This window comes from Terrapene carolina, unplaced genomic scaffold (assembly GCF_002925995.2).
Source record: "Terrapene carolina triunguis isolate 2854851 unplaced genomic scaffold, T_m_triunguis-2.0 Scaffold85, whole genome shotgun sequence".
Classification (NCBI taxonomy): domain Eukaryota; kingdom Metazoa; phylum Chordata; order Testudines; family Emydidae; genus Terrapene; species Terrapene triunguis.
The window spans coordinates 4,402,753-4,415,722 of NW_020664436.1; the positions used below are offsets into that span (position 1 = coordinate 4,402,753).

The 12,970-nt window shown below is 43.2% G+C and overlaps 1 protein-coding gene across 1 annotated transcript in view; it reads right to left on the reverse strand.

Moving 5' to 3' along the window:
- The window catches only part of GLP1R (glucagon like peptide 1 receptor), a 96,136-nt gene that overhangs the window by 39,797 nt on the left and 43,369 nt on the right, over positions 1–12,970 (reverse strand). Inside the window, exon 3 of the mRNA XM_029911035.1 lies at positions 12,257–12,367. Within this exon, the coding sequence (XP_029766895.1) occupies positions 12,257–12,367 (111 nt within the window). The remainder of the gene's footprint in view (positions 1–12,256; positions 12,368–12,970) is intronic.

The following is a 12,970-nucleotide window of genomic DNA, read 5'->3' on the forward strand; positions in this document are numbered from 1 at the left end:
ACAGCACTCCCTTGCCTCATTCATTAATCACCTTCCAACTTCTGCAGTAAACAGGGTAGGGTCCTAAAGACAACAGTCTCCTTCACTGCACAACCCTGATTTAATTCCCAGAATACCATCCATCATGCGCGCGGAAGAAGGCAGAGGTCTCATGGTCAGTCACAGGATCAGCAAAAAGCACATCTGACATCAGGACAAAATACCCCTTTCCAAATTTCAACTCCATCCACCAAAGCTAAAGCTTCTGACCAAAAAGCTTGTACAGATTTTCTTTTTAATAGGGGCAAAACACCATTTTCCTTAATCTCAGTCTGGGAAGAAGCTGAAGATTTTTGGCTGAAACTTCCAAAGATAATTCAGTTTTATGCAGACTCTCAGCACAGAAAATTTCAACTTGAACAGTTAAAGTTTGGCAAAGTTATAAACAATTAAATATAGGATCTTAGGAAGCATCAGGCAGCTTTAACTGTAGGGATTGCTACCTTCACTGACTACAGTTATGGATGGGTACTAACACATGTATTACAAACTTAATTTCCAACCCAACTTTACTAAACTCAAACCATCCCATATCCTTATCGTAAGGTTGGATTCTCCTACAAGATTCTATAGTCAGTGTATCCCACATTCTTTGCCTTTCCTCTCATGTGTTCATCACTGTCTGTAGGTAAAAAGTCTCTTTATGGCTTTGAGAGCTCCTCTTCTCCTGCTGAGGTTAAAATACACTCTTTAAACATCAAAAATCCACAGCTAGTTGACTGCTCATGTGTATAAACTTGGAAGGGCTTGTTGTCACTCATCCCCAGTGAGGGTGAGGACAATCTCTCAGGAGTCTCTGCATTTGTATTCACTTGACAGAGATTGCTGCCCCACTTCACTAAGCTCAGGGACAGCCATCAAGCAGGTTGTGTGTATGCAAGCCGGTTTTTGCTGAAAGACCAATTATGCTGATTGGGCACTTGCTCCCGTTCTTCCCTAACTCACCTCTTGTTATTCTGATTGTCAGAAAGCAGAATAAATTAGCGCTGGAAAGGGAAAATGAGGCTGGCAACAAGCCAGCACTACTGTCATTATCTTCATGGAAGAAGCCATAAAACTGGGTTTTCTCAAAAACATGCCACCCATAAGGACTTCCTTCTTGTTCAAACAAAATTTAAAGTGATGAATACAAATTCTAAAAGTCATCATTTGGAGTGTGTTTGAGCATGAGTCTTTATTTGCCATAATTCCAGAATAAGTGACAGGATCTCTTGGGAGGTGAGGGGTGGTGGTGGTGGAGGATTTTGCCTATCACAGAAAACTCTCAGGGGGAAGTTCACAGCAAAATATTAGAGGGAAAGGGTAACAATGCCGATAAATAAGAGAGTCTGTGTGCGAGATTAAAGGAAAACTGCAGCCATTTTGCACAGCCTAGCACTTTTAAAGTTAAAACTGTGTTTGTGAAACTGTTTTGAAATGAAAAGGGGATGGATTTTTAAATATATATATTTTATAATATAAAACTATTACTAGGATGTCCTAGACTGTCTGTACATATACGTCTGTGTACATCTTTCTACGAAAAGTGAGATTTTGTCTCAGAAAATCTTTATATTTTTCAATAAATATTATATACTAATATGTAAGGGATCCAAAAATTAAGAGGAATAACAACAAATAAAAAAGGCAAAGAGTTCCAAACTCATTCAATCCTGGCAATCTATATTCACAGGGGCTCTGATTCTGTTCTTACATGTATGTAACTCTGCCTGATTTCAATGGAATTACTTCTGATTTACACCAAAGAGATCAGAATTTGAATGTGTGTGTGTGTCTGTCTGTCTCAGAGGAAGACAAACTCTTAGAATTCAATAGGGAAACACTGCTGATAAATACTAAGTTTACATAATTAAAAAAAAGAATCTAGTCTTTGGGGCTTGGAAAGTGAATCTTCCAACTAGCTGGTAACTTTCAGATAAGGAAAATGGACATTTAGATAATAGCCTTAGTCCCTTTTCAGCGAAGCACTTGCTATACAAGATTAATGCTTAATTCAGAACCTTAGTTACTAACTAATGACTGGATTAACATTCTCTTTCATCAACACCTAGCAAGAGCATACTTTGTTTCTATTAAAAGATGTAAAGTTGATTGTCCCCTGTAATGAGATGCTATATATTTCTTCACCTGAGACTTCTAATGGTGGGGAGTTGTACTTCTATATAATATAATAACTATAATATATTTGTATTTATTTTAACTGGAAAGGCCATTCTGACAAAAAAAAAATCCTGGATAACACAGTCCTACCAAGTATATAAGAAAGTATTGACATTTCAACACCTCCCCACCACACACATACAAGCAGCTGGTGCAGTTGCCCTGAGCTGTGACATGTATATCCCTCCATTGTATCTCTCATAATGAAATTTCTGACTGTTTATTCCAACAGTCCATATTTCTGTCCTTGAAACAAGAGTGGCATATGTTCTAGAGTTTATCATCTTATAAACAGATGTAGGTTGATAAAGTCAGAGGTGAACTTCCTGTCAGTAAGTGAGTTTTCATATTATTTGCAAAGTGAATTTGTTGATTAGACTGAGACAACTTTTAGTCCAGGGAAGGAAACTTAAAATTTGAATTGCTTTACAGGGTTGGCAAATGCAAATTAATATCTCTTCTAGGGAGATAACTTGACCTCGAAAGGGGCCAGATTAACATATTTGAAAGCATCCTACAAACTTAATTTTGGAGTAAGAGGAAAAGGGTGTAGTGAACCCTGTACCCACCTTTACTTTATACCACATTTTAAATGAAACTCCTTTTAGAGGGTGTTTATATAATAAAGGAGATGTTACTGCTGTGGAGGCCTAAACCAAAGAAACTTCTTGGGGGAGGGCAGGGGCGTGGGTAGATTCCATTACTGGTAAGGGGTGGGGGTGACAGGAGAAGTTTGGGGACCACTGTCTTGACTGGTTACAAGGCCACTGCAGAGCCTGCTACTAGTGGGCAGCCCACTGAATTAAGTGAAAGTTATCCAGGATCATAGTAGATTAGGAGGTCATCTGAATCAGACAACATAGCTAGGGATGAATCCTGAAGCAAAACCCTGGATACAAACATCCACAAACTTCGGGGGAGTTTGGCGCCAGATCTGAATTTTGTGAGCTGGTGTCATCTCTATTTATAACTACTAAATGTGTGTATCAGTAGCAACCAAAGATCTCGGACATAGTGTTTCATTATAATCTACTTAATGCTTATGTTTCAAATAATGTAATTTAAATCAACAGACACACACCCACAGCCACTAACTTCTGAACTACTCGAAACAATAAGAAGAGAGGGAACACATTAGCTGTCATATGGTACTGAGACATGGCTATGCTCCACCAGGCTGCAGCTAACCTTTATGTGCCCCAGTATACATAAAAAACAACTGATGTGGTTACTGTGCACATAAGTCATGTTTGGAACCACTATCTCTGGAAGATTTTCTATTTAAGAGGATTTAGTGCTATTAAACAATAAAATATCAGAACCCCAAAGGACATAAATGTAAAATGAATTGTACTAGCTGCTCCAAGCTTTCCAGGTCCATACAGCATTATTGGCAACTGACCTTAAATTTTTTTAAAAAGTAACAATACTGAGATGCATAGCCAGTGACAGTAACTGGAAGTGGATGCTTTCTCTCAAAGGGGCACTGCTATTTTCCTTTAATATTCCTAACTGATGGTACGTTGAAGTACATAGTTGCCCTCAATTGCACCCCCCTCAAATGCATTGACTTCAGTGCATACAAATGGTCACAGTATCTTCAGTCTTGTTTTATGGTTACCAGATTTCCGCAGGGTTACTTGTACGTAACTGAGTGCAAAATGTCACTCTGTAGGTTTACTAGTGATCAAATCTCAAAAGCTTTGGCTCAGGCAGAAGTTTCTCTGAAGCCTTTGTGTTCGCAAAAGACCTGATCCAAAGCCTACTGGAGTCACTGAAAGCTTTTACCTTGGCTTCTCTGGACTTCAGAGTTGGTCTAAAAGTGGGCTCGAACCTTCATGGGAACAGGTCCTCTAGAACATTCTGTCAGGACTAAGGAAAACCACAAGAGAACTGTTTCACACTTGTTCAACATTTCCAACCCAGCCCTGTCTGAGGCCAGGAGATGCAGAGGCTACTATGGAAATAAAAAACAGAAAAATTTACCCCAGCGTCTTCAGACTTTGAAGATTAAGTTTTGAGCATCAGTTCAGGTTAGGCTTTATTTTGTCTGAAGTGGCTCGCTAAGCACTATGTTACTGGGCTCCTGAGAAGATGAACAGGTCATGTCCACGAGCACTGAAAATGAATCACAGGAAGGAGGAAGGATAGTCCAGCAGTTAAGGTGTTAAGCTGGGACTTGAGATACCTAGATTCAATTCCCTGCTCTGCTATAGACTTTCTGTGTGACCTTGGCTTCCCTGTGCCTCAGTTCCTCATGTGTAAGATGGGGATAATAGTATTTCCCTGGAGCACAGCGGTATTGTGAGGATAAATCCCTTAGAGATCATGAGGTGCTCAGCTGCTATGGTGATGGAGCAAATAGAAGTACCTAAGGCAGATAGGAAATGGTTCTGGGTTATCAAAGCAACTAAACAGTTAGGTAGAAGGACTCCAATATCGTGTCAGGTGGCCCAATCTGAGCTTCATGCAGCGGGAATATAAAAGGCCTGCTTCATGTAAATCAGATGAACATTTGCTACACAGCCTCAACAGGAAAAACATAATTTCACATCATCTTTAAAGTATTTTGATTGAAATGCTGAAATCAGCAAATTCTCCCCATAGCAGAATGCCCTGAGACTTGCCCAAAAGAAGAATAGAAAACAGATAAGCATCCTCCAAAGTACATCTTCCTGTCATTGCCAGACACAGTCTTGGAAACATTATCTAGACAACTGCAGTACACACACAGTGCCAGCTTGTGCTGAAGTACCAGGGGACGCAGATGTTGGGTACTTCATATAATGAAGACGGGAATAAGGTAGTACTTTAGTGACTGGTACGCTGGCCAGCTCATCCCTACTGTGATGCTGAGCCTCTCTGCTGGAATGTGGTGCACAGCAGCTGCTCACCTCCCACTCAACATGCAATAAAGCATGAACTGCTCTAAACCACAGTCTGTCTAGCTAAGGTACTTGTGTGGCTTCCGTCACCACATCTGACCCCCTCACAATCTAACGCATTTTATCCTCACAAGTGTCCTGGGAGGTAGGGCAGCACTACTATCCCCATTTTACTGATGGGGAACTGAGCTACAGAAACACTACAGCCCAGATTCGCAAAGGTACTTAGGCATCTAACTCCCAGTTTTAGGCTCCACTGTGATCCAGTATGCCCCCCGCTCACCTGCCACCTAACCCTGTAGGTGCCTACACTCACTTGGCACCTAAATTCCTGCTGTAGAAATTCCCTAGGTGCCTAAGTTTCTGCCTCTGAGCATGCACATGTGCACTGCTGCTTCACTCTAAGCATCCAGACACTTATCTCCCGCCTAAGCTCAAGAGCTCAAACTCTCTTGTTTAAGTTGTTCCACTGTGTATCAATAATTAAACAGTTCCTGGAGCAGAGGGTACCCTAACAACCAAGCTATAGAGTCATTTGCACTCTGTCTGGCCCAGTGACTAATTATTTATCCAAAGTGGAACAGCTTCAACAGGAGAGAGTGAGGGAGCTCCACATAGAATCAGGATTGGAAGGCACCTCGAGAGGTCATCTAGTCCAGTCCCCTGCACTCGTGGCAGGACTAATTATCTAGACCATTCATGACAGGTGTTTGTCTAACCTGCTCTTAAAAATCTCCAATGATGGAGATTCCACAACCTCCCTAGGCAATTCATTCCAGTGCTTAACCACTCTGACAGTTAGGAAATTTTTCTTAATGTCCAACTTAAACCTCCCACATCAGAATATCCCATAGCTCAGTGGTTGAAGTGCTCTCGTGTGGGAGACCCCTATTCAAACCCTTTCTCCCACTTCTGGCAGACAGTGGGGAATTGAACCTGGATTCACCACCATTCCAGGTGAGTGTGCTAACCCCTGGGCTAAAAGTCACAAGGCAGGCATCACTAACCCCCTCCCATTTCGTGTGGCACGATACAGGTTTTTTTCTCCCAAAAACCTACTTAGACACCTAAGCCACCTGATTCCAGGAGAGAGGTTTCTGGTTGGGATTGAAAGCAAAGGTAGGTGCTTGGATTTAGGTGCCAAACCCTAAGAGGTCCAGGGCTTGGGACATACCCCTCTTGTTGGCATCTTCTATTGGCTAGCTTAGGTGACTTCCCGCCTAGCATGCTGGCTATGGTGGATTGCATTTTTAGTTGCCTATTTCTCCCCATTCATTGTATAGGAACCTCAGGCTTTGCAGATTGCAGTGTTGTACCAGTGATCTTCTAGGCACTGCAACACTGGGTGTCACAACACTTAAGTCCCTTTGTGGATCCAGGCCTGCATGACTTGCTTAAAGTTACACAGGAAGTCTGTGGTTGAACACAGACTAGACCCCAGGTCTCCCAAGTCCTTGACTAGCACTAAACCCTAGGGCCTAGTGCTTCCTCCGGTCTCAGGCTCATGAGTGACAAACCCCCACTATGGGTTACAGCAGATTCAGCTAGGACCTTAGCTGATCAACTGACATGTCAGCCCAGACAGCTTGGGACTGGAAACTGCTGGTCTAAGTCTGGCAGAGGGCAAAAAGCTGATATGAAGTATGGCTTAGCACTTCTCCGATTCAGGCCATTGTTATTTAATTCCCTGGAACTGGGATCCTAATTCTCTTCAGCTCCTTTGAATGTTCCTGGCTTGATGTCTAAATATGGATTTAGGTGCCTAATTTTAGGAACATGGATTTGAAAATGCAGACCTTTGCCTCCCCTCAAAGATGGGAGAATTTTCTCTGACTCCCCCTATTTACTCTAGAATAGAACAGCGACCTGTTCGGACCCTCCCTGGTCAGGGCACTATAGTATAGGCTACCAGTTTCAGAAGCTACCATGCTGTGGGACACAGTTACACCTCCCTGAGAAAAGCCAGTGGCTGCAGACAAAGAGAAGAGGAGACTGCTGATAGCATCAGGGATTGGGCTAATGGCTAAGTGGATGAAAAAACAATCTTCACATCATTTTCAACTTCCTGTCCTGCTAGTCACCCTGCAGAGCTACATGTATCAGCAAAGCCATGAGTCAGGCTGGTGCTAAGACTGATAGCCCACCAGAACAGAGTGACGGAGAATGGGACCTGTGAATGAGAAAGACTGAGTAGCTGCTCAAATACAAAGCTGGCCAAGTCTGCAGTATGAACAAGAAGAGTTCCTGCATTACAAAAATCTCTCACTGCAAGCACTCACAGTGTGGGGTCTTTTTCCAGCCCTCTACTCCAACTGGCACCAGTTCAGGCTTGTTAATGTAACTGGCTAAATGGAATCTGATTACCTTTTAACACAAAATGATCATATTAAGCAATTACTTGAAAAAAATACATATATCCCAAGCCCTAATGTGATAACTATCCAGGTCAAATAGTACTGCTAGTTTTTTTCCATTTACTTTGCTTTCTATGTTCTATCCCCAGCAGGAGCAGCATTCACACTCTCCATAGGATCTGCAATGGCTACAGCCTCACTTCACAAATTGGGAACATAGGAATTGCTATACCAGATCAGTAGCCAATAGCAGGTGTTGAGAGGAAGATGCAAAAAATCCTGCAGTTGACTGAGCTGTTGACAAGAGAAGTTACTTCTTAAGGGGTGGTCGAAACTGAAAGGTTACATCGGCATTGCTACATCTCACAGGGTGCGGGAGGAAAAAAAAAAATCACACCCTGAAAGACTTAGTTAAACTGACTTAACCCACCTCCCTGAGAGGTGGTAGCTAGGATGGAAGAATTCTTCCTTCGACCTAGCACTGTCTACACTGGGGGTTAACTACAGCGACCCCCTTCTGTCCTTGTAGTGAGTGTCTACACTGAAGCACCACAGCTGTGCTGCTGTAGCATTTTAAGTGTAGGCTTATCCTCAGGGCCGGCTTTAAGCCGATTCGGCCGATTCCCGGGAATGGGGCCCCACGCCTAAGAGGGCCCCGCAACGTCCAGGGCTGCCGGCGAAGCGGGGAAAAAAAAAAAAAGCCGCGTCCTGCTTCTCCCCCTCCCTCCAGCACTTGTACCGCCATACAGCTGATCAGCGCAAGCCTGGGAGGGAGGGGTGAGGAGGAGGAAAGCGGCGTGCTTGGGGAAGACGCGGGGCCAGGGCGGGGATTTGGGGAGGGATCCAATGGGGCAGTGAGTGGGCGGGGCTGGGGGCGAGGCCAGGGCGGGGATTTGGGGAGGGATCCAATGGGGCAGGGAGGGGGCAGAGTCGGGGCGGGGCCGGGGCAGGGGGGCGCGAGACAATTCGCGTCCCGGCGTGGGGCCTCGCACCTGCTAAAGCCGGCCCTGCTTATCCTAACCTCCATCAATGGGATGACCCCCAGGCATAAAGTCAAGCATATTCTTAAGGCCTGGTCGACACTAAAAAGTTAGTTCAACCCAGGGGTGTGAAAAATCCACACTCCTGAGCAATGTAGTTAAGCTGGACCTTACCCCCAGTGTAGACAGCACTGGGTTGATGGAAGAATTCTTCTGTCGGCCTAGCTACCGCCTCTTGGGAAGGTGGATCAACTATAGCGACGGGAAAACCTCTCCCATCACTGTAGTGAGTGTCTATCCTGAAGCACTACAGGGGCACAGCTGCAGCGCTAGAGCTGTGCCACAGCAGCATTTCTAGTGAAGACATAGCTTAAGGTCACACGTCTCAAGCTACGTTTAACTGTTGCACTTCCCACTCCGTAACATCAGACCTCACCAAAGAGCCTTTCGAGATACTTCCTGAACAAAGCCTCATTCGTAACTTTATTATCTCCCTTCTCAGCATGTGTAGAATAGAAAATTAGGGGTCCACACCCAGAAGTGCTGGAGCCTATTTTGGATTTATGGGAATGCATTGCTATGTAAGAATAAAAAATGAGTGTGGTTCAGTGATTATAGAAGGGAATTGAAGGCCCAATTCACTGTTGCACTGCATCTTTTGAAACATTTTTCTCCAGGGAAAAACAAGCATAAGCACACTACCCTTCTAGTCTGGCAGCATTTTACCCCCACTTGGCAGTGGCGTAAATGACTCCACAAGGTGCAGTGATGAATCAGGCCATGGGAATTCAGACTCCTAGGTTACATTTCCAGCTCTCACAGTAACTTTTTGTGTTATTTCTTTGTTCCCCTTCCTTCCCCCAACTCCCTTATGTCAAATGGGGATGATATGGGGTATAACCAGCAATGAAGAGGGAAGGAGATTGGGAGGCTTAATTTGTGTCTAACGTGCTTTTGCCACCCTCCTGTGCAATACTCTATAGAAGTCCAAAGCATTGCTATTATTTTCACTCAAATACTCTTTCACAGTAATTCGTTTTTTACTTATTTGCAAAAGTATATGAAAGATATTGCACATTCTGATAATTTATTCCCCACAGTATTGCGTTAAATTCTGACTCTCTCTCTTGCAGTGATGGTTTCAAGTGTCGTTATCAATCAAATGACTGCACGTAGTGTCTTAAAGATTGAAAATAAATGGGTTTGCTGGAGGGAAGGAGTTTAATCCTATAAGTAGGTTATTAGATATCCAAAAAGATTAGAGCTATTGGAAAGAGTTCTGGAGCATCTGAGGGGCTTTTAGGTCAGGTAATTGGAAGGTAAACGTTGATTCTGTGCATTAGTAAAAGAAAATCTTTAAATAGCTTGAAAGGTTTAATATCTTTATTAATGATCTGGAGGGGATAAACAAACGGCATATTAATTCACAGATGATACTAAGTTGACAATTGCTACCAACAGCAGAGAAATAATACAAAAGTGCTGTAGGGAAATCAGAAATATAGACAGAGTAAGAATATGATATTCATCTTGGACAAATTGGAAAAAATTATCTCCAACATGGATATTTAGTGTGAGCGAGGTACTGGTAAAGGAGTAATGTGAAAAGTGTAAGGGTCATTGCAGACAGCAAGGGAAAAAGGAGTGAGCAGCTGTGACAGAATATCTCTCTCCTGTAATAATCTTGGTATAAGGTATGCCTTTTAAGGTATCATCTGAAAACTCAATTTGCTGATCAGTATTATCCTGGTAAAATAGGCGTGGCAACATTGTATGTGAAGTTATAAGATTCCCCTTTCTGATGTTCCAAACCCCACTGCCCTGGCCAAACAGAGACTGGCAAACAGGTCTGTCCTAAACAAAGGAATGTATGCTCTGCTTAATTTGCATCTAAGCAGTAAACAGAGTCATCATCAAGCAGGAAGGGAACACAAAGGAAGTTCAAACGGGTGAAAAAATAAAATAAAATAAAATTAAAAAAAAAAAAAAAACCACCACCAGCAGGGAATATCCTTCTACATAGACTCTGACTCCTGGTTCTCAGCTAGAAATGTTTTTCTATGAGGGGAACTGACACTATAAAAAGGAAGGACAAACACCCCAAGGGACCCCCCTCTCTGCCTATCGCATTCATTGCACCTGAAGAGACAAAGGAAGCAGGTGTTAGACTCTGGGGGAGGGGGTCCTCACAAAGAATATGGTCAGTAACTCTGCTGAAAGCATGTGGTGAAAAAACTTGGCTTTGTTTCGAATGTAATTTGTTAAAGAGAAAATGCTTACTGGTGCCTAATTTATTTTTCTTATAACCATTTCTGACATTTACACCTCATTACTTGTACTCATTTAAAATGTCTCTTTGTAGTTAATAAATTTGTTTTATCCAATCGAGTATGTTCAAGTTGAAATATCTGGGTAACTCCCTTTGGGGTAACCGCATATTATACCCATAAAGGAATAACGGATTTAACATATCCATACTGTCCAGAAGAGGTCTGGGCAGTACAGGACATGTGTTTCTGGGGGCGGGGGGAAATCTGACACTGGGACTGTGTTGGGGTCACCCTGTGATAACTTTTATGACTGCTAAGAACCAAGGAGTGGCTGGCTGGAACACGAACACGAACACGAACACACACACACACACACACACACACACACACGACTTACATGCTGGAGGCTGTTTGTGAGGAGCAAGTATGCCACAGCAACCCACTACATGGCAACAAAAATAATTTGTGACTCTGGGCTGTTCAGGCTAATGGAATGGAATCTGGTCGTATCTCCCCAGCTGAGGATTTCCCCCAGAGTGTGAGGAAGTCCCCCAAGCTGGTGCATAGCAGTGCAGCCAGTTCCTATATCACCACCTTGCAGCCCCAGTGTAGGATACACTAGGGACAAGCAGGTGCACAAGCCATGGCCCTGCAACTCCCAGCTGGTAGATGGCCATGTCGGAATTTACCTATTCAGAGGGTTTAAGGCAGATCCCCCAATTACTCTAAATACCACCAGGGCTGGCTTAAAACTAGACAGAGAATCAGAGAGATGCAACAGTCTCCGTGCCATCTTTCCCCACAATCCACTGCATACAGAATCTGAATTTTTTTTAGTATCTTACCTACAGTACTTAATTCAACAGAAAGGATAATTAATTATTCGAACAGACTATCGAGGAAGGTGGTAAATTCCCAACATTTGGGCTCTTTAAATCAGAATTAGAGGTCTTTCTAAAGAGACATGCTCTGCAACTCATTGGGCACAATACAAGAATCGCTGGGTAAAATTCCATGGTCTGAGTTATGCAGGAGATGAGACAACATAATCATAATGGTCCCATCATAGATTTTTAAGGCCAGAATTTTCCCAGTGACAACCTCTTCACAGACACATTCTAATAAACCAGAGAGCAATGAATCCCAGAAATTAATGCAAAATGAAGGAAGAACATTAAAACACTTTCTCCCCAGTTTCAATTTATCTACTGTATGTTGCTCTCTTTTTCCTCTTAACAGCTTTTATCTAGGTTTTTAGATTTGCATCTGAGAGGCATCACATTTGGTTCTGGTTAGTATAAGATATTACTTGATTCTTAGCTCCTTGCCATTCAGGTACCCACACACTGATTGGCACACATGATCCAATCAGAGCATAATGCGACCCTCCTCTCCTACCGCAAAAGGAAAATGGCAAAGTAATTAGCTAGGATGGACTAGGATCAGTATCCTTGTATTGGAAGCTTTTAAGTGTCTCAGCTGCAATGGCGGTGTAAGTTTAACAGGCTGCTGCAAGACAAACAGCTCACATTTGGGGTTGGATTTGCCCAGAAAGGACAGGCCCTTACCTGTGCTGGCCCAAGGAAGATACCAAGGACAGCTTACGTTCACATAGGTCCCAGGTAGCCCATCAGGCCAGCAGGCATAGTCATCCAATGTCCTTCTGCAGAACTTGCCTTCTGCAGAGAGATGGAGAATGGGATCAAGCATTGACCTTGATCCATGATCACTATGAAGAGCAATCATCAGAAAACAGGAGGAATGAAGGTGAAGCAGTTGCACCACATAACTGTAAAAGGTTATGTTTTATTTTACCATTTATCCTCACCCCTTACAAGAATAAAGGGAAGGGACTGAACCTCCCAGGCTGCTCTTTCACTGACTGAACAAATGGGCAGGATGATTGCGGAGGTGACATCGCAAAGATCTCATGCCGTGGTGCCACAATACCTACAGCCAGAGGCTTCCGTCCTGCTCCGGTGCCAGGTATCCTTCTCATCTCTCTGCCTTTGTGTAGCCCAGTCTCTCACGTTGGTTCTCTCAGCAGCTCATATGCTTGTTATGGATGCTGTATATAATATTTCCCTGAGAACTGGTTGCTGTCATGATGTTGTGAATTCTAAACTAATACATTGATACATTGCTGATATGCCCACACAAATTACCATAGATCAGCATTACAGCTTATTCAATGTGCTAATGCTACAGCTTCACATTTATTGAACCGTCAGTCTTGGAGGTGATCACTCTGAGCATAATGGAACAAAGGGAGATGAATGGCT